The 21,545-nt window shown below is 40.2% G+C and overlaps 1 protein-coding gene across 3 annotated transcripts in view; it reads right to left on the reverse strand.

The window, feature by feature from the left end:
• Nucleotides 1-2,748: 2,748 nt before the first annotated feature.
• Nucleotides 2,749-21,545, reverse strand: part of PTPRZ1 (protein tyrosine phosphatase receptor type Z1) — a 169,411-nt gene continuing 150,614 nt past the window's right edge. For all 3 annotated transcript variants that reach the window (XM_032644000.1, XM_032643999.1, XM_032643998.1), the window contains 13 exons: nucleotides 20,833-20,915; nucleotides 19,369-19,503; nucleotides 18,690-18,824; nucleotides 17,240-17,403; nucleotides 15,497-15,632; nucleotides 13,918-14,064; nucleotides 11,189-11,282; nucleotides 10,794-10,867; nucleotides 8,594-8,722; nucleotides 7,997-8,143; nucleotides 6,221-6,363; nucleotides 5,305-5,440; nucleotides 2,749-3,709 (listed from right to left, as the gene is read on the reverse strand). In XM_032644000.1, the coding sequence (XP_032499891.1) occupies nucleotides 3,569-3,709; nucleotides 5,305-5,440; nucleotides 6,221-6,363; nucleotides 7,997-8,143; nucleotides 8,594-8,722; nucleotides 10,794-10,867; nucleotides 11,189-11,282; nucleotides 13,918-14,064; nucleotides 15,497-15,632; nucleotides 17,240-17,403; nucleotides 18,690-18,824; nucleotides 19,369-19,503; nucleotides 20,833-20,915 (1,664 nt within the window). In that variant the 3' untranslated portion in view covers nucleotides 2,749-3,568. The remainder of the gene's footprint in view (nucleotides 3,710-5,304; nucleotides 5,441-6,220; nucleotides 6,364-7,996; nucleotides 8,144-8,593; nucleotides 8,723-10,793; nucleotides 10,868-11,188; nucleotides 11,283-13,917; nucleotides 14,065-15,496; nucleotides 15,633-17,239; nucleotides 17,404-18,689; nucleotides 18,825-19,368; nucleotides 19,504-20,832; nucleotides 20,916-21,545) is intronic.

A 21,545-nucleotide genomic window follows, 5' to 3' on the forward strand; every position in this document is an offset into this window, starting at 1 on the left:
GGGACAGACAACAAATATAAAATATGTCAGGAAGCAAAATGCGCTCCGGAGAAAAAGCAGGGTAAGGAGACGGGAGGGCCTGGGGTGAGGGGCTTGCGGAGAGAGGCCCCCCACATTCGGTTTGCACACGCGGGACACTGAGCCAGCTCAAGTCCCATCCAATGATCAGCACTAAATATTTTGAAGATCTTCCTTAGGGGAAGGGGGATGCTGCTTCCAACAGGCCGATTGGGGAATGCTGCTCAAAGAGATGTTTGAGCAGAAGCCTGAACCCAGCCAGGAGTGGAGCCCTAAGACTCCAATACCTGAGCAGTGGGAGTGTAAACTGTACAACTCTTGGAAAGCCAAAGAGTATTAAGACACATAAAAATATTCATACAATCTTCTCACCAACTGGCACTTACAGGAATTGGTACTAAGGAAACATCCTAAATATGGTAAAAGGCTTTTACATAAAGAAATGTTTATCATAGTTTTGTAGTTTAGGAAGAATCTGAAAAGAGCCTAAACAGCTGACATCACGAAAGTGATCACAAGAGCCCCGGTACATCACGAGGGCGGGTTCCTCCTCCCTGGTACTACCGACATGCTGTGCTGTACGATTCTTCGTTGCGAGGGCTGTCCTGTGCATTTCGGAATGTTTAGCAGCATTTCCAGCTTCTGCCCAGTAAGTGCCAGCAGCACATCCCCTTCAGATGCGGAAACCAAAAATGTCTCCAGACACTGCCAAATGTCCCCTGGGGTGCAATACTATCCCTGTTTGAAAACCACTATACAACAGAATATTATACAGTAACAATGATAGGTTTATAATTATGTGTAATAAAAATGCCTATGTAACAACATGAAAGGCAGCATAAAAATATATTCATAACAAGGCCACAATTATGTAATAAAACAACGTGTGGATAAAAGCTGTGAATGCAATAAAACTCTGAAATTTTGGTAAAGGATGTAAATAATTGGGTAAGACTTATGAGGCTTACTTACGAGGCTTCATTTATTTTCACTTCTCATAATTGATTATTGTCTCAGAGTTAAGCTTCATAAGATGAGGAAAGATTGCTATATCTTGACAGGATTGTCTTTTTTATTGGTTTCAGGGTATTTTTATTAGAATTTGTCTATAAAATACTTGATTATCATACCTGCCCTTGCAACATTACTTTCTCTTGGAAGAGACTCTACAAGGCACCTCACTAATAAAAAAAACCATGAAGGAAAAAAAATTCTATATCCCTTCAAAGGCTGTTTGTTCCTGGGACAAAGGCAAATGGAAAAATAGAAAAAATAATTGTGACATGGACTCCTTGTTCAGATTAGACTTTGTGGGTTATGGGGAAACAAAACTGTAAAACAAGAGGACTAAGAGACAAGGCTAGAAAAGCAACCAAGGAATCAAAATTAACCTTCTGGCCTTCCTCCCTGGGAGGGTGAGAAAGAAGCATGTTAATTTTTTTATACCCTGTAGGTCAGTACTTATCAATATTTTGTGGTTTGTGACACTTTGTTGGAATGTTTTTCTATTTCAAGACTCTTCATGACTATTGCTTTAAAAGGAAAGCTAAAAAAGTAGACACTTACACATTTTTCTTTTGTTTTTCTTGCGGTATGTGGGTCTCTCACTGTTGTGGCCTCTCCCGTTGCAGAGCACAGGCTCCAGACGCGCAGGCTCAGCGGCCCTGGCTCATGGGCCCAGCCGCTCCGCGGCATGTGGGATCTTCCCGGACCAGGGCACGAACCCGTGTCCCCTGCATCGGCAGGCGGACTCTCAACCACTGCGCCACCAGGGAAGCCCAGAAACTTATAAATTTTGATTCTATTTTAAGGATTTGGTGACATTTTCCTGACATTGCTTGAGGAAACTGGAGGCTCTCTGAATTGTTGTTGCTAAGGACCAGTGGTTCTCAAGTTTTAACTTGTGTTAGATTGCTGAGTTCCAACCTCAGAGTTTCTGATATTTTAGATATGGGATGGAAATCCAGGATTTGCATTTCTAACAAGTTCCTGGGTTTTTCTGATGCTGCTGGTCTGGGAACCATACTCTGAGAACCACTGGTTTCAACAAAACTTTTCCTGGTCTCCCGCTTTAGGCACTGACCTGGGCATTCTTGGAGACTGGTGCCCCCTTTGTGGGCAGTGTTCTAAAATACTCCTGGCTGAGGCAGGGGACTGCTTCCAGTATCAGAGCAGGCTTGCTACCCATGATTCCCTGTTTTCCTGCCCTTCACCTCCACATAGCTCTTAAATCCTGACAATAGGATTGTCACCTAGGACTTACCTTTTTCCACTCCGGGAGTTAGGACCTCCTGGTCCTTGTCCATTCACCCACTTGGCTCCCAAACCAGCTTAGCTTCTCCCTGGCTGGCAAATCTGCCCGCTTCTAACGCCCAGCTTGGGTCTAAACCAGTTTCCCAACATTTCTTGGTACATCATGCCCTCAGCTTCTGAGTAACATTTTCATAGCTCCCCTAAACCAAAGGAAATACATAATGGTTCTGTTTATTAAGTAGTTAGATCCAAATGATTTAATAGTAGTAATTGTGTAGTGTAAGTACACATTGCTGTGTTGTCCTCAAAAATCTTCAATTTTGTGAGTTTCCTGTGTGCCTTAAGGCACAGTTTGGGAATCAGCTCTATACACTGTCCCATCCCATCAACCTTCTTTCACGTCCATAATCTCAGAGGGAACATGTCCACAATTTTCTGCTACACATGCCTCAGCACTCCACAAGCAAACACAAATGGATGGCAATATTTATATTTATTTTTGCAATGCCTTGGATAAAAACCATTTAAACAATGTCGGGTAAGGTGTTATTCTCATAAAAACATCTTCTTTCAAAACAAATGTATTTTTATTTTCCATAAAAGTTAAAATTACATGCTAGAACAGAGTTAACCACAACACAAAACAATATCAGAAGACTCACAGAGTAAGACCAGATGATGAGCTGCAACATTAAACTAAACAATTACACAGAACTAGAAAACTGACTCAGTAGTAAAATATAAAAATCTACAATTATAAATATAAATTTGGTCCATGGAGATGCTAGAGCAGTATTTACAGTAAGTATCAGATTATTTCTACTTTAGGTGAATACTGTGGTTGTAAAATGTTGAATATCATAGGGAACAGAGTGTTTTATTTACAGTATACTATATTAAAAGTTATATTTCTAGCAAACCTGATGATTGCTACAAATACAGCTAAAAATTTGACACTAAAAACAAACATGTTTTCTGTAGTTGGGAGTTCCTAATATCTATAAATTGAAATTCTCTGTTAAAATCAATATGAAAAAAAGATACCACAATTCCATTCTTAGAAATACGGTAAATTTCCATCATTTTAGTTTAAACACAATAAGTGAATCACAAGAAGTTTTGCAAAAGGCACACATTGTTAATGATGTAAACTTGGCAGCAGAATCCTTTGCCATGATAGTTACTGTCAGGTGAGGTGAAGTAAACAGATAACAGAAGAACTGGACTAATTTTCCTGTCTAACTTTAGAAAGAGGAAAGCAATGCCCAGATATGGACCCTTCTCACCCTTTTCCACGTTAAACTAAAGACTCTAAGCTCTCGGCTATATTTCCATCAGGCAACGCTGCGCCGTTACTGTCCAGAGAGGTGGACGGATTCTCTTCCTGCCTCGTGCTCACAAGGCTGAGGACTGCTTTGTAGAGAAATTGATACTGCTCCTGGAGAACAGAGAATGGGAGGTCAGAAACAGAAAGCTCGCCGAAGACATACGTTTGTAAAAAGAAGCAAGGTTTTTAGTCACCCTTTGCCACTGTCATAGAAAGGCATTGTGTTAAGGGCTCTGTTATAATCAGCAGAGGTACACCATCCATATTAATGTCTCCTTCTGATTAAATTTAAAGTGGCTCTATAATTAGCCAACATTCATTGACCTAGAACACTGGCCCACTACATTTGCCAATGGTAAACACTCAGTCATTTACTTCATGGAATCAGAAGGTGATGTGATGAGGTTCTGATACTGATTTATCAACTTGTGTGTAAACCCTTTGGCGCTAGGCTCCTGTAACCCACTAAGTTACTCATTTTCCTTTCTCCTTTTGTTACAAAACCTGTCGGGTTTGTCTATTTATGAAGAGGTCTCAGGACTGCACTGTCAGCCCAGGAACTCATGAGGAATGCAGGCCTTTCACAAGACCCACTGTTTACCAAGTATCCTTCACGCTCTACCAGCCCGACGGGTCTTATGTCCTGCTTGGTGAGAAGGAGAGTGTGTGCCTGTGTACCCTGCTGTGGTCTCATGGTAGAGGCACACAGAAGAATAAAGTAGCTGTTCTCCTACAGATGCCAACTTGGGGATGGTGAGGTGGGGGAAGGTAGTTGCAAAGGACATGAACAAGTGGCCGGCTCCATAGTAGAAAATCATTAGGACCACACGTCTCATTAAATGCATTTGTGAAACTTGGGTATAAGTTTAGTCCACCGAAAGCAATTTCATACAAGACAAGCTTGATACAACTCAACTCTCCTGAATGAGACTTTCAATAAGGGCTCCTCTGAAGTGCACGTGCACAAGGGTTACCTTACTCTCTGGCCAGCTGGTCTGGGCTAGAGCTTTGAAGATGGACTCTTTATAAGGCCCTTACACATACCCAGACTAGGAAGCTGGAAGTGAGCCTATGACCTCTGCATCCACCTAAGCTTCTCCCACTGGGGCATTTGCACAAAGTTCCCTATTGTCTTTCTAGCTCTTGTTTCTATAATAAAAAAACCTCCAAATTATTCTCAGAGTTGAGACTTATTTTTCCAGATGTGCTATGCTCTTTCTTGATTGTACGAGTGTCTCTCTCTCTATCTCTCTCTCTTTTCAAAACTATCCCCAGAATTAGCTACTTCTTAAGTTCAGAAAATGAATTTGGCTTGAGAAAAAGGTGAACAGCTGAAGTCTATCTTCTGACTCTTCTTTGAGGCGATGTAGAACACTAACCCCGGGAAAATAACTATTTATTTTGTTGGATAAATCAGATTAGTTGGTGCTTCTACTGAGGATGTGTTTCAGAATTACAATAAGTCTTGCAAAAAGGCACACAATGAAATTTTAAAATTTTGATCCATCAATTTTCTGGAAAATAAACTTTAAATGTTTATTGTTCCAGTTCTATGGATTGCAAACTGAACATAATTCAGCTTGAAAACTACATGCTAACATTATCAATGTGATCTTTTTTGATACAGGACAAAACGATTTTGGTAGCCTCTAGAAAGTGACTTGTGCTCTAATGAGAAAAGTTTGGTTCGCTGCTTTATTACTTACAGCATCAGCAAAGACTCCTGGCCTCATCAAATTGATCATCTTGGCTACCTGGTAAACATCCATTGAATTTTCTTTTTCTAGTTGGTGCATAAGGGTTGTGAGAGCACAGAAAGTTCCTGCTGTCACTCCTCCATGCCTGGAAACAAATGGAAGGAACAAAGACTCCATTCAGATGCATCAAATGTTCACATTTGAAACTCACAGAGCACATGGCCTTGATAATTTTGCAGTAAGAACACTGAGATTTTTCATAAATTGTCTCATTACTTTATAGTGCATGGAACTGTGGTCTACTTTGAATCACTGGGGAGTGTTCATGATATTAGTAATGAGACACTTTATAGAAGTTCAATATTCGGTGATACATTTCTTATTTTTATACTATGGAAGGGGTTGGCAGTAAATCAAAATGATCTGACTGAGGTTATAATATATATTATGTAATATTATCATATGCATCATATATAATATATATTGATAGATAACATAATTCCAGCAGATGCATTTTTTATTTGTTCACAACTGAAACTTGGAAAGGTCTATTGGATAAAATTCCTGTTTCTGGTAAATAAAAAATATATCAGTTTTACTCCTATCCCAGGAAGCCAATGGCTGAGAGACGCCTCGCTGGTTAGCACCTGAAAATTCAGGTTCTGAAACACTGACTCATCACACAAAGTGTTCTTAGTGTAGAATGCAACAGCAGATGCTTGCGATCAAGCACACGTTTTCTGCCTTCAACAGGAGCTCCCAGAGAAGCGGAAAAAACCCCCAAAACTATTCTGTGTTAATCCTGTCCATGAGAAGCTGAACAATTCACGATTGGTCCAAAGTATTAGGTTAGTACAAAGACAACAGAAACATACATACACACAGAGAATGTCAGGTGTGAATTGATTTAAAGTGTGGAACTTACTCATCATGAACAATCATGGGTCCATCCCTGGTGGCAGCTTCTTCTTTGATAATACTTATAAGTTCAAAAGTTTTACTAATGGGGCTATCTGGATTTGGCCATTTGGGACACTGAAAATGCCGCACTTCAAGTACATAATCATCCTATAAGAAGAGACAAAAATGACTGTTTTAGAAAGTGTCATATTGGTTGGTGAGTAGATGAATTGAGGAAAGTCAGGAATTATAGGAAGGCAATAAAACCAAGAAACACTGAGTGATCAGCAGTAGTCGCAGCCTGTCCTCCACCATGAAAGGGAGAGAATGCCGCGACACCTCATTTGCCATGTACAGAGGTGATCTCTTTTTTATTCAAAAATAAACCTTTTTTGTGGGCGTATCTTGCCAATCAAATCATGAACAAAGATGTATCTGTGCTGATCAATCTAAACGTACAAAAAGAAATCTTCAGTTTTTTTTTTTGTTTTTTAGAAATCTTCAGTTTTAAAATTAGTCTTAAAAGTAGCATAGACTTCTTCCTCTAAAAATTGTGAATCACTGTATCATACACCTGTAACATATAATATTGTACATCAACTCTACTTAAATTTAAAAGAAGAAAAAAATAGCATAGACTTCTTCAAACACCAGCATTACTCAGGTTTAACTAAGGGAAGAATAAGATTGCTTGACGCAGCGTGGGAAATGCTGGTAAGGAGGATGGAGACATGGTTTCCACTCCAGTCTCAGTTCTGATCCTTGCTTATTAAGTGACCAAACCAGGTTGTGTGACTTTAAATCTCTTAAACCTCTGATCCCCAGTTTCCCAAAGTGGCTTACACATATATAGAAATTTGATTTATGACTGAACTGGTATTGTTGATCTATAAATGATACTGGAACAATGGTTATTCACACAAAAATAATAAAATTGGACCCTTGACTCACAAAATATAAAACATCAATTTCAGGCAGAACTATAAAACATTTAGAAAACAATGTATTTGCATTATTAATTTTATAAGTTTTGGTCAAATATTCTAGCAAATACTCAATCTTCTTATGTACCCTGTATGTTTTACCAGTTTCAGAATTAGGGTAAAGTGAAACATTTAAACCATCTAAAACATGATTTATTTTTTTTCTGATTGAGAAAGTCCTCTGAATTTCACATGCTTTACTCATCACTGTTAGCATCTTTCAGTCTTTCACAGGAGCTGTGCAATAATTTATGAACTGTGCTGTAATCATAGAAACAGTTATTGACAAAGAATTCAAATTGGTTCCTTGTAGATAATCAGGAGTCTAGTAAAACAACACTAGCTCATTGCACTGCATGTTTTCAAAGCAGTTCTTCACTTAACAACCCTCTGTACATAAGTAGAGAGCAGTAAGCTTTTTTTGGTAGGTAATATTTTTCTCATTTTATTTAGGAGAATACAAGGTAAGGACTTGCCTTAAAACATGAGAATTAGGATTAATGAAATTATTTTTTTACTCTGTTTATTTTCAGCTTAACTTCTATCAGCAACTGCTTTGGAGTAAAAGAGAAATCTTTGACTTTCTGTGTGTGTAGAAGTCAGGGATGGTGGAGTTTAGTGATGGCTAATTGTTTAATGATTCTATAAGATTTTGAAAATGAAAATGACAAGTAAGGTAAAATTTATTATTTGGGTAATCTGTCTCAATTTGTAAGAAATCAGATTCCTTCTTTTAAGTTCTAGGAGAGATTCTTAAAGTGGCATATATTTAACGTGTGCTTAAGATGAAAAGTTTGTCATTTAAACTATGTCCATACCTGGGTAGCTTCTAAGATAAAATCTTGCATTATAAGTTTTTCTTCGTTAGACAGACATTTGTGTTCTTCAGCCATAAGAGTGACCTTAAAACTCTCACAATTTATGGGCTCATCCTTATTTGGCCAGTAAACAAATTCATCTTCTGCCTGGAGGATTAAAAACCAAAGAAGGTTCTAGATTTTAATAAAATGTTTAAGTCAGACTGTGAAACGAAGTTAACTGGTTGCCATAGACAATTCAACTCAAATTTTTCTTTGAATCTCAATATTTACTCTTAAAATATCCTAACAAGTTTTATTTAAAAAATGTAAATAGAAACATATGGGCTGACTTCCTTCATGATTGCAATTCTAATTTCCTTAAGCAGCGTAATAAATACTTAAGTTAATTTCAGCCTACTTTTATTTAAAACTGTCATACAACAATTTCAGACCTGGGATACTGCATCCAAACCAAGTCCAATAATAGACAAAGTGCAACTTCAATATTAGTTTATTGGTTGAAAAAAATATATTCTTTGTATGCTGGACTTCTGGTGGTTGTGTCTTGATACCTACCCTGTAAAGAACATGCCAAAAATGACCTGAGGGACTTACCATGTTTTGACCATCCGGAAGCATAACGACCAGCTGGGCGTTATGGTCCCAGATCATCCTCCAGAAATCCTTGATGGTATGGAGAAGGGGATGTTGGGTGATGATGAATTCATTGCTCTGATAATAACCCTACAAAACCAAAGAGAAGATAGAAAGAGCCTGGCATGTGACTTTAAACATTCAAAAAACATTTATAGGTTAATGGTTACTGTCTTTTTATTTGTGGATTGTATCTATAAATAATAATGTGATTATTATAGCCAATGTTACAGACATCTCCTATATGCCAGGTATAGCATTAAACATTTTCTTCCTTTATTCCTCACAGTAGTACTATGACAAAGGGAATGTGATCTTCATTTTATAGGCGACTAAACTGAAGCTTATGAAATTAAGTGCTGTGCTCAAGCTTACCCAGCTATCACCTCTAGGAGGAGACAACAAAAATGGCTTCTGGACTATGTCTCTCACACTAGACAGAATGGAAATCTAGAGATTTTATATTTCTTACTTTTCACAAGTTCCAATGGCAGAGCGCTAAATTTCACACCTACTGGCAACCAGATACCTTAACACCCTGGCTGCCTCTACAGGAGAGGAGCCGGGTTTTGCGGCGGGGGGGGGGGGGGGGGGGGGGGGGTGGGGGGGGGGGGGGTGGTGGTGTGTTGGGCACCTTGCAAATGTTGCTGCAGAAACCTGAAAGCTGGTGCCGTTGAATTAATCATGATTTCCACGTTACTGCTTACCAAAATCATGGCTCAGTTAGCCCCTTCTGCAATGGAATCTCTCAGATCGCATTCTTATCCCCCATGGGCTCATATGAAGTGTGGAATATTTTCATTTTTTATTTTTTAAGCTTTAGTGTCATTTATTCATCAAGTAGAATTCTACTCAATTTACTTTGTTTTGGTTACAATCTTGTTTAAGAAGCAGAAAACTTTTAAGTTCATATATTCGGATTTGAATGATCAGGTTGTACATAATTAAATGTTTTTCTGGTTAATTGTAGATTCTTTGGATGGGAAGAGACCTTGAAAGGACCTCTAGTTTATCCTGCACTTTCAGTCAATATCCCACTTAAGTCACTCCAGGTAGGTAAAAATTCATCCTATTTTGCAAATCTTCAGATGTAATGTGGCAAGCTTTGTAGGTAATATTTTCCAGCATTTAATTATTTTCTTGACAAGAACAGTCTGTCTTCTATCTAACCAGCACACAATGCAATATTTATATTTGTTCTCTTAACCCATTCTCAATTTTTGAGTAAAAATATCTGCTTCCTATAGTATTAAGATGCCCCTATTTTAAGTGTGGCATGCTTTTAGATGCCACCTCCACACATCTCCCTGTTTCTTGCATGGATATACCTTAGTATTTTCTAGATAAACAGAACAGTGATTTTGGCACGGGGATTAGGACTCTCTCATCTGAAGGCAAACTCTGTGATTGATTGACCTGAAATGGAAATGAAGGTCACACAACAGCTACTAAAGCACTCATCCCTCTGATAGTAGATCTAAATGCAGAAAGAAAGTATTGTACCTTTAGAAATCCAAGTCCCCAAATGAGCCCAGTTTGCAGGGTGAGAACCGTGCTGCAAACCTGGAGTGGTAATGTGAACGAGACTGGACTTTGCTAGTGTATCCTGGGTCTGCAGGGAATCTGCTTTGGTGAATGAAATGGAGCTGCTTAGACGGGCGAGTGGATGTTTTGTATCTACTCATGGTGAGTTTGGTTCCCACATCTACTCATTGTCTGATTAAGGGTTCTCCAGTCCCAGGACACATAAAAGCATCAAGGAATGCTGTGATTCTATTGCTGCTGTGGGCTGTGAGCCTGCAGTCATCAGATACGACTCATGTCCACCTGTGATGCCTCCCGTATCTGCCAGTCACTGCTTTGGGCAGCCCACTCTGGTTTTTTTTTTTGCTTTGTTTTGTTTTCTGCGGTACGCGGGCCCCCACTGTTGTGGCCTCTCCTGTTGCAGAGCACAGGCTCCGGACACGCAGGCTCAGTGGCCGTGGCTCGCGGGCCCAGCCGCTCCGCGGCATGTGGGATCTTCCCAGACAGGGGCACGAACCCACGTCCCCTGCAACGGCAGGCGGACTCTCAACCACTGCGCCACCAGGGAAGCCCCCCACTCTGGTTTTGATTCTGATAACGCAAGCTGCAGCAGTCTCCCAGTGGCTCTCCGACTTACCATGATGTAGGAGGCATTGATGTAGTCTGTGCCTTCCCCACTCAGGGATGAAATGCCAACCCTGGATCTTTCCACTGGGAATACAGAACATTCATCATAAACAAGTAAGCTCTTAGTACTGTACCTCCTCCCCGCCCCTGCAAATGGCAAAACATAGCTGCATTTTGCAAGTAGAGTGTGTTTGACTTAAGCTAGTTTGTCTATGTATTTTGCACTTCTAGACGAAGACTTCAAGGTTTAAGAGTCCTTGTTAAGTTATATTATCTGGCATGATTAGAAAAATATGAGTGTATTGTTTTTGTTCCAAGATGTACAACTATTGTCAAATTATCTACAAGGCTTCTATTATTTAAAAAGTTGGGGTTTTTTTTCTTCCAGAATTCAACATAGCTTACCAGGGATGATGGAAGACGTTCTGTTCTTTTCTCTGTTGCATTGCTTTAGGGCTGTAGAATAGTCACTCTGCTGTATATTTGATTGACTCAGGAGCTGAGAAAGGGTGTCAAGGAAAAATATAGATTATTTCATTTAAGCCCCTCAAATAAACACACACACACACACACACACATATACACAGGAGACTCAACAAAGATAAGATACTGAATATAAATATATCTGACTTATTTTCCAAGAATTCCTTGAATTAAACTTGCCCAGCCGCTCTGCAGCATGTGGGATCTTCCCGGACCAGGGCACAAACCCGTGTCCCCTGCATCAGCAGGCGGACTCTCAACCACTGCGCCACCAGGGAAGCCCCTATCCCAGTTTTGATGTACATTTCCTTACTTATTGTGAAACTGTTGATTTTAGTTACTTCTTCTTTGATGATTGCCTTTTCCTATTTCTACTTCATTTTCATTTACTAATTTGTAGGGGGTTTTGGCTATTAAATGTAAATCTACAGTCTGCTAAGGAAGTTGCAAATGTCTTTGTTCTCTTTAATCACACAGACATTTACAGCCAATTCAGTTTTTCCTTAAGATTTCTGTAATTTAACATTTTAATTTAAGAAGTCCTTCTCTACCCTGAAGTCCTCAAGAGATATTTTCCAATATTTTCTTATAATAGTTATAAAAATTTGTTTTCATCTTTAGATATTTAAGCCATCTTGAATAATTTCAGTGTTTGAGGTGTGGTAGGGACCTAACTGTACTTGTTTCTACATGGAGATTGTCCTAATATCATTCATTGATTAATCCATCTTTCCTCACCAATTTGTAATGTCATATCTGTCATATAACAATTTCCATACGCACATGGTTCCTCTGGTTCATTTGTCTGTTTTTCAATATTAATTATTATATTTGCATAAAAAGTCTTTCATATACAGTTCAACAAATTTCTATTTTTTATTTTTCAGTATTGTTTTAGTGTTTTCAATTCTTTACTTTTTTTTTAAAATAAATTTTTATTTATTTATTATTGGCTGCATTGGGTCTTCGTTCCAGTGCACGGGCTTCTTACTGCGACGGCTTCTCTTGTTGCAGAGCACGGGCTCTAGGTGCATGGGCTTCAGTAGTTGTGGCACTTGGGCTCAGTAGTTGTGGCTCGTGGGCTGTAGAGCACAGGCTCAGTAGTTGTGGCCCACAGGCTTAGTTGCTCCGCGGCATGTGGGATCTTCCCGGACCAGGGCTCGAACCCGTGTCCCCTGTATTGGCAGGCAGATTCTTAACCACTGCTCTACCAGGGAAGTCCTGATTCTTTACTTTTCAATGCTGAGGTGGGTTTCTGATAAATATTTGTTGAATAAATAGACATGCAATTCATTTCAAGGACATTTTTCTATGGGTAAACTTGAATAAATACCTTTTCTTATAGGACAGTATACACACGCCCCCTCCAAATTTCCCTAGTTAGGATGTTAACAGGAAACAGAGTCAAATGTCTCTGTTTTTAATTAGATTCTGATCTCATAATTGATATTTCCATTTTGATCCTGAATTATCCAGTATAAGTGATATCAATTCTTTTATTAATTTAATTGTGTATGGGGTAAATCATATTTAAATAAGAAAATGGGTAATAGATGTATATTTTTAACTTAGAAAAAAGCCATCCTAGCAACATCGCGTTAATGCTTTATATTTATTATCTGTTTCTGGAAGCTGTATTGTGCACTTTGTCTTCCTTAAAGTGTTCTTTTATGACTCAGATAAGTTTGGCTGAATAAAACATTTATGTTTTCCTGTCTGCAATTTCTAAGTTCAGCTTCCACCCCTCATCTGTCTCTTACTCCTCCCAAAGCACAAAAGGTGCTGACCGAGAAGGTAAAAAGTCAGAGGGAACCCATGACTACATCTTCTATGTTGTAAGCTGCAGAAAAGAAAGAAAAAACTTCAATCTTGAGGTTTGTTAACTCTCCTGGGTTTTTCCAGGGCCTTCTGAATTCTTCCTAGACATTCCTTCTTCAGAAACTGGCCCTGTTTCTCTAGCAACCCTGAGAAGTAAGAGGTTAGTATAGAAATAATGGGGAACAAAATAACGCAGCCTTCATTCCTCTGGAAGATGACAGCTCTGCAAATCCCCCTATCTCCGCAGGCAGGTCTGGTAACAACTGCTTTCTGAATTCTTTGCTGACTGGTTTCTGGAAATCAGAGAGCTAAGCTGTGAGAGGTAGAACACTGAACAAACCATGCTCCCCTGTCTAGCCGACGTCCTTGTGACAGGGTGGGTGGGAGAAACTGGGGTTGAAGAAGCTATTCTTGTGGGATGGCTTATTCTAGTCTGGGGGTTTCAAGTGAGACAGACTCTTCCAAAGAGCAGCACAAGCAGCCGGAGCCACAGCACTTGTGTTTAAGTGGTCTGGTTTTCTCAGAGCGAGAAGAGCACTTACACCGTCTGTGTTAGAAGTTCTGCCTGTTCCTCCTGTTCTGTTCTGTGCCTTCCTTTCCTGGACCACGTCTGCATTTCTAGGGTTTCTGAGAACTTTCCCCCTCGCTACTCAAAATTAAGGTTCTTGAAATTTGCCAAGTGGCTTTGTTGCCTGTTGTAAAGAACACAACAAAGCCACTGGGCCAACAGAGCGCTCAGCCTGTCCCCATGGCTTTGTCCACTCAAATGAGGAGATGCAGGAACATTCCAACCTGTGGTGACACCCAAGAGAGGGGCTTCCGAGAGAACTCACCTTGAATTGTTTGTCTAGCTTTGTTTTGCCTGTTGGTCCAGGAATGAGGATCCCATTAACATAGGCGTGGATGTGGCTGTCCGGGACCTCAGTTTCTTTACTAAGTATCGCCTCGACCAGCGCGTCATGAATGAAGACATACTGTTCCTGGCAAAGCAATGACAAACAGGGATATCACCTCAGGTTTTCCTTATATGTATTGAGGTACAAAAGTAGTATCTTCCACTGATGGACAAAAAGCGTTTTACAAAATGGAAGGGAGGACCCACGGAGATTGCTCACCAGTCCTGGCAGGAAGTCAGATGGAGGAAAAGGTGGTCAAAAAGTGGTCATCCAGAAACAATACAACTCTTTCCATCCCTCACCTCTTTATTTCTTGTGCATTGGCGTTTAGGGAAGGAGATCACTGGACGATTTGGGGAGGCAAAGCAATGCCCTCTCTGCTCACCCTTCAAACCTGAGACCCTCTTCCACATTTTGCACTGACTTCTCTACTTCTGATGGGTCTCCCCCTTCTCCCCATTCCAGTTCTCCTTTTAGCCGGTCATATATAATTTAGTACAATTATCTATACAGTTGTTAATAGTTATCTTCCATTTCACGTGTGGGACTCTTCCCTTGTCTTATCTGACTAGAATGTCATTTCCTCGATGGAATGAAGTTTGGTTGGTTTGGTGTGGAAGCCCACTCAGTCATATGTTTCTTATTGCTTTCAAGCTGCCATACATAGTTTTCAATTTAAATCCATTTTTATTTAGAAATAGTGAAAATAAAATACAGGTATGCAGAGTTTGTCCTGTGTCATATAGGGGTAAATGATCTGGGCTTAAAAAAGGGAATAATTTGAGCATAATTCATTACTATTTAAATATGAGAATAAATCCATTCATTCATTACATGCAGGAAAAGCTTGAGGATTCAGCACGAGGAGATGAGGGTTGACTGATCCACTTACTCTTTTTCTGAATCTTGCCTGTGACCAGTGTCATTTTAAAGATATTCCCCATTTGGTCATAAAATAGACAAAATTCAGCTGGTCCATCCATGACTTATGTGCAAGTACCTGGTGTTATAGTGTGAATTATGCACGCCTCCCGCCCCCGCAGAAGATATGCTGAAACCCTAACCTCCCAGGACCTCAGAATGTGACCTTATTTGTAAATAGAGTTGATGCACATGTAGTTAGTTCAGATGAGGTGGGGACTGGTGCCCTTACAAGAAGAGGGAAATTTGGACACAGACACAGACACAGAGGGAAGACAGCCGTGTGAAGAAGGAGGCAGTTAGGCTGCCAAGTCCAGGGAAATACGAGGCTATCAGCAACTTGAAGAGACAGGGAAGGATCCTTCCTTAGGGGATTCGGAGGGAGCATGGCCCTGCCTACCCCTTGATTTTGGACTTCTATCCTCCAGAAGTAGGGGACAACATGCTTCTGTTGTTTTAAGCCACCCGGTTCGTAGCATTTTATTACAGGGAGCCCCATGGGACTAACGCACCTGGTAATACAAACTCTGGTCTATCCCGCAGTTTAGGGACACTTCCAACCCTTAGATAAAGGACATGATCCTTTTTATCATACCTCGGTTTGCACCAGGTAATTTCTTTGTGAACGAATGTGTTTTAAAAAGCCGAATATGTTGACGGTTCCTTCACGTTGAATTTGCTGTAGCATACTGTCTAGCACGATATATGTGCCTGTTCTCCCAACGCCAGCACTGAAAAGCACACAAAGAAAGAGACTTCAATGTCAACATCAAATACCTTTGAGGATTGGTCACTCCCGGCTGTCTTGTAAATTAATACCCTTCTCCAAGCAAATGAGTCACTTAGTGAGTAATTCAGCAAGACAGTAAGCAGCTTAGGAGTTAAGCAAAATGCTTCAAATAACAAACAAAGTTTTCTTTTTTCTTTCTTGCTTACGGGTCAAACTCCAAAGCAATCTGATTATTCCTGTTGGAGATTTTTTTATTTTCAATTACAGTTATTATTCATTATACATTATACAGTGGAAATATTATGTATCAGAGTATAGCAAACAGACATTTAATTTGAGAAGAATGAAAGCATCAGCCTCACCAGACTCTGAAAAGACAAGGTCTCTGGGTCTGTATTGTCAGGTAAACATGTTTGTAAAGATTTCCACGTTAATGGAAAAAAAGAGTTTGCGAAGGCTTTCAGCTGAAAATATCATTTCAGTGAGATGGTGAGGAATAAAGAATAACTTCAGTCATTTCTAAAGGGCCATTATCTAGCAACTTCTTCAAAGCCTCTACTGGAGGGACAGAATCCAGAGACAGGGATTCTTTTCAAATGCTCTGACGAGTAGGAAGTACTAGAGTGAAGAATTAGCACTGGCTCTGCACAAGGCTCTGGCCCTTTTCTATTCGCTAGGAAACAATCCCTGACCTTCACAGCTATTTTTCCTGCATCTTCCTGTTTCCCTCAGCTTATCATCGGGCTCGCAGATAAAAAACTCAAGATAGGTCTCTCAGACTTTGAGGATAACTCCTGAGATAGGTAATTAGAATGTGTGAGATACTCTGCATATCAAAGGAAAACAGTTGTTTCTGTAAAAACACAGACGCCGCTTTGACAAAAATACTCCACATAGAAATGAATTCGACTTTTGTGGTCAGAAAGCTTGGCACAGGAGTCAGCACGCAGTAAACAGTAACTGCTATTTTTGTTTTAACTGAAAAATATTAAATTAAAGCCTCTAACGCATTTTTCTCCTTCTCTGAAATATCATTATTTCTATTCACTCACCCCGTCTTGGAAATTAAAGTACCTGGGCAACGATGAATTGATTACACGTTCAATAGGATATATCAGACAGAACTCAGGAAAATGAGAATGGGATTTTGACCCCAAACTGTTTAAAAACAACTTAAAATATTTTGCTAAATTCCCCATACTTTGTGCACTTTGGTTTTTCTAACGTAACCCTGGCATATTAAGTCTACAATAGACTATTAACTCCTAGGAACAGGGGTTGTGTCTTAAGCGTTTTTATCCCACGACGTTATGTTGTAACAAGTGCTTGTTTAATGACAAAACGTTGTTCTGCCTGCTTCACACAGTTAATAAGCTGAAATCCAATTAGCCAATCAAATAGAATATTATACATCATAGAAATACCTGGTGCTTTGAAATATTCAGCAATCCAATTCTGAGTCTGGCATACTCACTTCCCAGTAACCAACGTTTCATGCCCCTCAGTTTGTGAAATCATTCCCACTTTGGCAAAACCTTTGTTCCACTGATTCCCTTTTTGTTAGCATAAGCAATTCTATGGGTTTGGAAACCTGGCGCTGAGACTCACCTGCAGTGGACAACAACAGGGCCTACTGCGTGGCGCTTGGCATGGGATGCCTTTCTCACAAAGGTCAGTACGGGCAGCGAGTACTCTGGCACTCCCATGTCAGGCCACTGAGTGTAGTGGTACTGGGTGACCATGCGCCCGCTGGGTCTTCCTTTCTGGGAACCCTGGAAGAGACCAGACAGCTAATCAGCTAATTATAGGAACACACACACACAGGGTCCTTAAACATCAACTCAGGACTCATAGCTTGATGTTGGTGGTTCATAACGAAGCTAAAAACGTACACTGTCATTTGTGATGGTTAATGTTATGTGTCAACTTGGCTAGGCTACGGTGGCCAGTAGTTTGGTCAAACACCTGTCACACCAGATGTTACTGTCAAGGTATTTTTTAGATGTGATTGACATTTAAATCAGTAAGACTTCCAGTAAGGTGGATTATGCTCCATAATGTCAGTTGAAGGCCTTAAGACCAAAGACTGAGGTTTCCTGAAGAAGAAGGTATTCTAAAGACTGCAACGTAGAAATCTTGCCTGAATTTCCAGCCTGGAGTCAATTCTTAAAACACCCTCTCTCTCTCTTTAAATATATATAGGGCTTCCCCCGTGGTGCAGTGGTTGAGAGTCCGCCTGCCGATGCAGGGGACGCGGGTTCGTGCCCCCGTCCGGGAAGATCCCACATGCCGCGGAGCGGCTGGGCCCGTGAGCCATGGCCGCTGAGCCTGCGCGTCTGGAGCCTGTGCTCCGCAACGGGAGAGAGGCCACAACAGTGAGAGGCCCGCGTACCAAAAAAAAAAAAAAAAAAAAAAAAAAAAATATATATGTATATATATATATATATATATACACACACACACATACATATATATCTACATACAGATATATGTTTTTCTAAGGAACCCTGACTTATAACTTGCTCTTTTTCTTTTCCTCCCCTTTTTCGTCTCCACTATTTTCAGCTGGATGTGCAGTTATCACATGGAGCAGGGACTTTTGTTCCTGTATCACTGCAACCATTGGCACCATGACCAATATGGTGCTAAAGCCACATCTGGCATTAAGAGACTTGGAAGAAACTTTTGGGATTGAGGTGTAGCTGTAATAAGAACTCTTTTTTTTTTTTTTTTTTTTTGTGGTACGCGGGCCTCTCACTGTTGTGGCCTCTCCCGTTGTGAAGCACAGGCTCCGGACACGCAGGCTCAGCGGCCATGGCGCACGGGCCCAGCGGCTCCGCGACATGTGGGATCTTCCCGGACCAGGGCACGAACCCGTGTCCCCTGCATCGGCAGGCGGACTCCCAACCACTGCGCCACCAGGGAAGCCCTGTGATAAGAACTCTTAATGCCTTTAATTATTTGTATTTTTACCCTGTTTCGGTTATACCACCTGTTTTCTTAAAAAAGGATCGAGATGTATTACTCAATTGATGATAGCCATCATTTGTGGACTCACCTTTTTGATCTTTGTGTTTCTTAGAGTAAAAGTCCTCACAGTGTAATATGCAAGCATTTGAACACTCTTTAGAGTGACCAGGAAGTTCCCATACTCTTCATTCCCATCGGCAGGCCAGTACTGGTCACATTTTCTCTGCAAAAGAGAAAGTCAAGATGCTCTTTTCATATTTCAAATGCTTAGTGTAAGTCATCCCTGAAATCAGTAAAGATCTGATACCACGACTCCCTCATTCTTCTAAACGTGTTCTTTCCGTTCTAAGTGATTGCAGGTTTGTTGTCGAGGAGAGCAGAGAGAGAATTACAGGGCTGAAAGAGACTTGAAATGATCAGATTCAAACTCCCCCCTTTCAGATGAGGAAAGTGAGGCCAGATGTACTGAGTAGCTATAAAGCCAGGACTAGAATCCAGCTCCCATGAATTAAAATCTACTTCACTCTGCACCGCTTTTCAATGAACCTCATCTGCTTTTTCTTACGGAATGAAGAATGCATTTAAATAGCAGGTAGCTTGAGTTACAGCGAAACTTTTTGACCTTTTAACAGTTTCCCTTAAGCTGTCATACTTACTTGAAAGGAATCCTGATTAGCTTCCCTGACTTTAACGCTGACTCTATCAAAAGCAACTTAAAGCATTTCTAATCACTGTCTCGGGGATGGCATAATAGATGACCTTCATACCCTTCCTTTCTCCACAAGGTTTGTTATCATGACAATAACTTCCACATCATGCTCCCATATCATTCTCCAGAAATCTTCAGCTGTAGATTTCAGTGGGCCTTGGGCAGCAATGTAAGCTTTTGGTCTGTTGTAGCCCTGAAGAAACAAATGACAAATGTTTCTTACTGACAAATTTGTATGCCATTTTTATCTGTTCTGTTTCTAAGATCAGGAGATTTTTGCTATAAAAGAAAAACATAAAAAAAATTTTTTTCAAAGCTAGAGAAACTAGTACTAGCAAAGACAGCAACTCTTCTTTAGTTATAATTTTTGTAAAAAAAAGAGTCCTTTTTGCACTGACAGAACCACTATTCTCTGCACCTCTAGTCTAAGTGCATTTAATCCAAGTCTGTTTACTATGCTTAACATCTGGTGCTTAATTGTGCTGCTTTGAAATATGTTTGAGGCATTAGGTCTCAGCTGTTTATAATAGTCAGGAAACCTTTGGTGTTTTCTCCTTACCCTCTCCTTGGTGGCACTGAGCAATGCTAATCATTAATAGCTATCCTTCACTTATTACTCACTGTTGGCCAAGATAGTTTACAAACATTAACCCTAATCCTTAATTTATATGCAAAATGGAAGCATCATCCCTGATTTGGAGATACGAAACTGAAGCTCAGAGGAGTTCAGTGGCTTTCCAAGCTTTCACAGTTAGCCAACGGCAGAGCTGGGATTCAGAACCAGTTCTAACTCCAAAGCTCATATTCAATCTGACATACACACTTCCTGCTATGGAAGCCTGAAGTGGTTGCCTACAACAAACCTACTGTATACTTATATTTGGTACTCACTTCTTTGAATTAACTGTTCCAAACAGCATAAACCTGAAGGCTGCTAGACTGCAAGGTCAGTGTCAGGAAAATAACTGAGTTCCACTGGCATTCAACTGACCACAGGAAAGAAACCAGTAAGTTAGTCAGTGGTCTACAGTCCCTGGAGATCTCCAGTAAGTTTCACAAAGCTGGGTATCCTGAGAAGGGCCCAAGATTATAAAGGCTGGTAACTGGTTTAGAAATCATGTGTTTGCCTTTTAGCCAGTACTACCCTGAGAATTTTTCAGTCGAAATTTATTTATCAGCTGCTACCTACATAGTAATGGGCTAGGAGCTATGGGACATTCCAAATAAGCACTGATCCTGCCCCTCTTATTTAAGGAGCTATAAAACTATCAGAATATATACATCCTACCTTGAATGTAATTTCTCAGCCTGAATTCCCTCTCTCACCCAGGAGATGAACCAAGTACAATAGCTTGAATGCCATTCAATCTGAAAACTTTTAGCTACGGGATCTCTTACTACTAATGTGTATTTTTTACTATCTTTCATTTAATACTTATTACTATTCTATGTACAATACCATGGTATAATAAATTCATAGGTTAACATAATTTTCACAAAATTTCAGTTGAAACATGCTTACATCCACATAATTGGCATTGATGTAATCAGTCAGTTTGCCATCCTTTTCAGCAAGTTGTGCAAGCTTAACCCTACTATGATCGTCTGTAATAAAAAAAGAAAATATTTCACTATAGCATGAACTGCTTTTCAGCATAAAGTTCATTTATATTTACCTAATAATTTATCAAATACAATTAAAATCAGTGCAAACATCATTTACTTTAGTCAGCTTTCGGAGGATACAGAGATGACAAAAATAAAGATAAATACAACAAAATCCTCTTTCAAGGTTTCCAGTGTGGAAGGTGAGAATGGACATATACACAGAGAGGAATGTTCCGGTGTCAAGAGAGAGGTGCAGAATCCTGGAGGGACACGAAGACAGAAACTGTATTGGTTTGGGATGAAAATAAACCTTTTCATAGAGGTTGAATCCTGAAGTTGGCATCTTAGATGGGTTTCTAAAGGTGGATACTGGGGCTGTGAACACTGCAGAGCCAGTGAAGGGGAGAGAAGAGTGACAGGGGTGTCGGAAAGCTCAGGAAGGATGGCAGCATGCATGCTCTGAACAGGAGGCTGATGGTGGAAGAAGAAGTAGAGAAGGAAGCAGAAGGGGTTTAGAAAGTTTCCGTGAATGGTCACAGCAAACAGCTCTTTCAATGGAAGATCTCAAAGAGGAGCTATTGCAAAGGGAGGCAGGGCAACAACTGCCCAAGAACGGAGGACATGGAT

This window comes from Phocoena sinus, chromosome 9, assembly GCF_008692025.1.
Source record: "Phocoena sinus isolate mPhoSin1 chromosome 9, mPhoSin1.pri, whole genome shotgun sequence".
Classification (NCBI taxonomy): Eukaryota; Metazoa; Chordata; class Mammalia; order Artiodactyla; family Phocoenidae; genus Phocoena; species Phocoena sinus.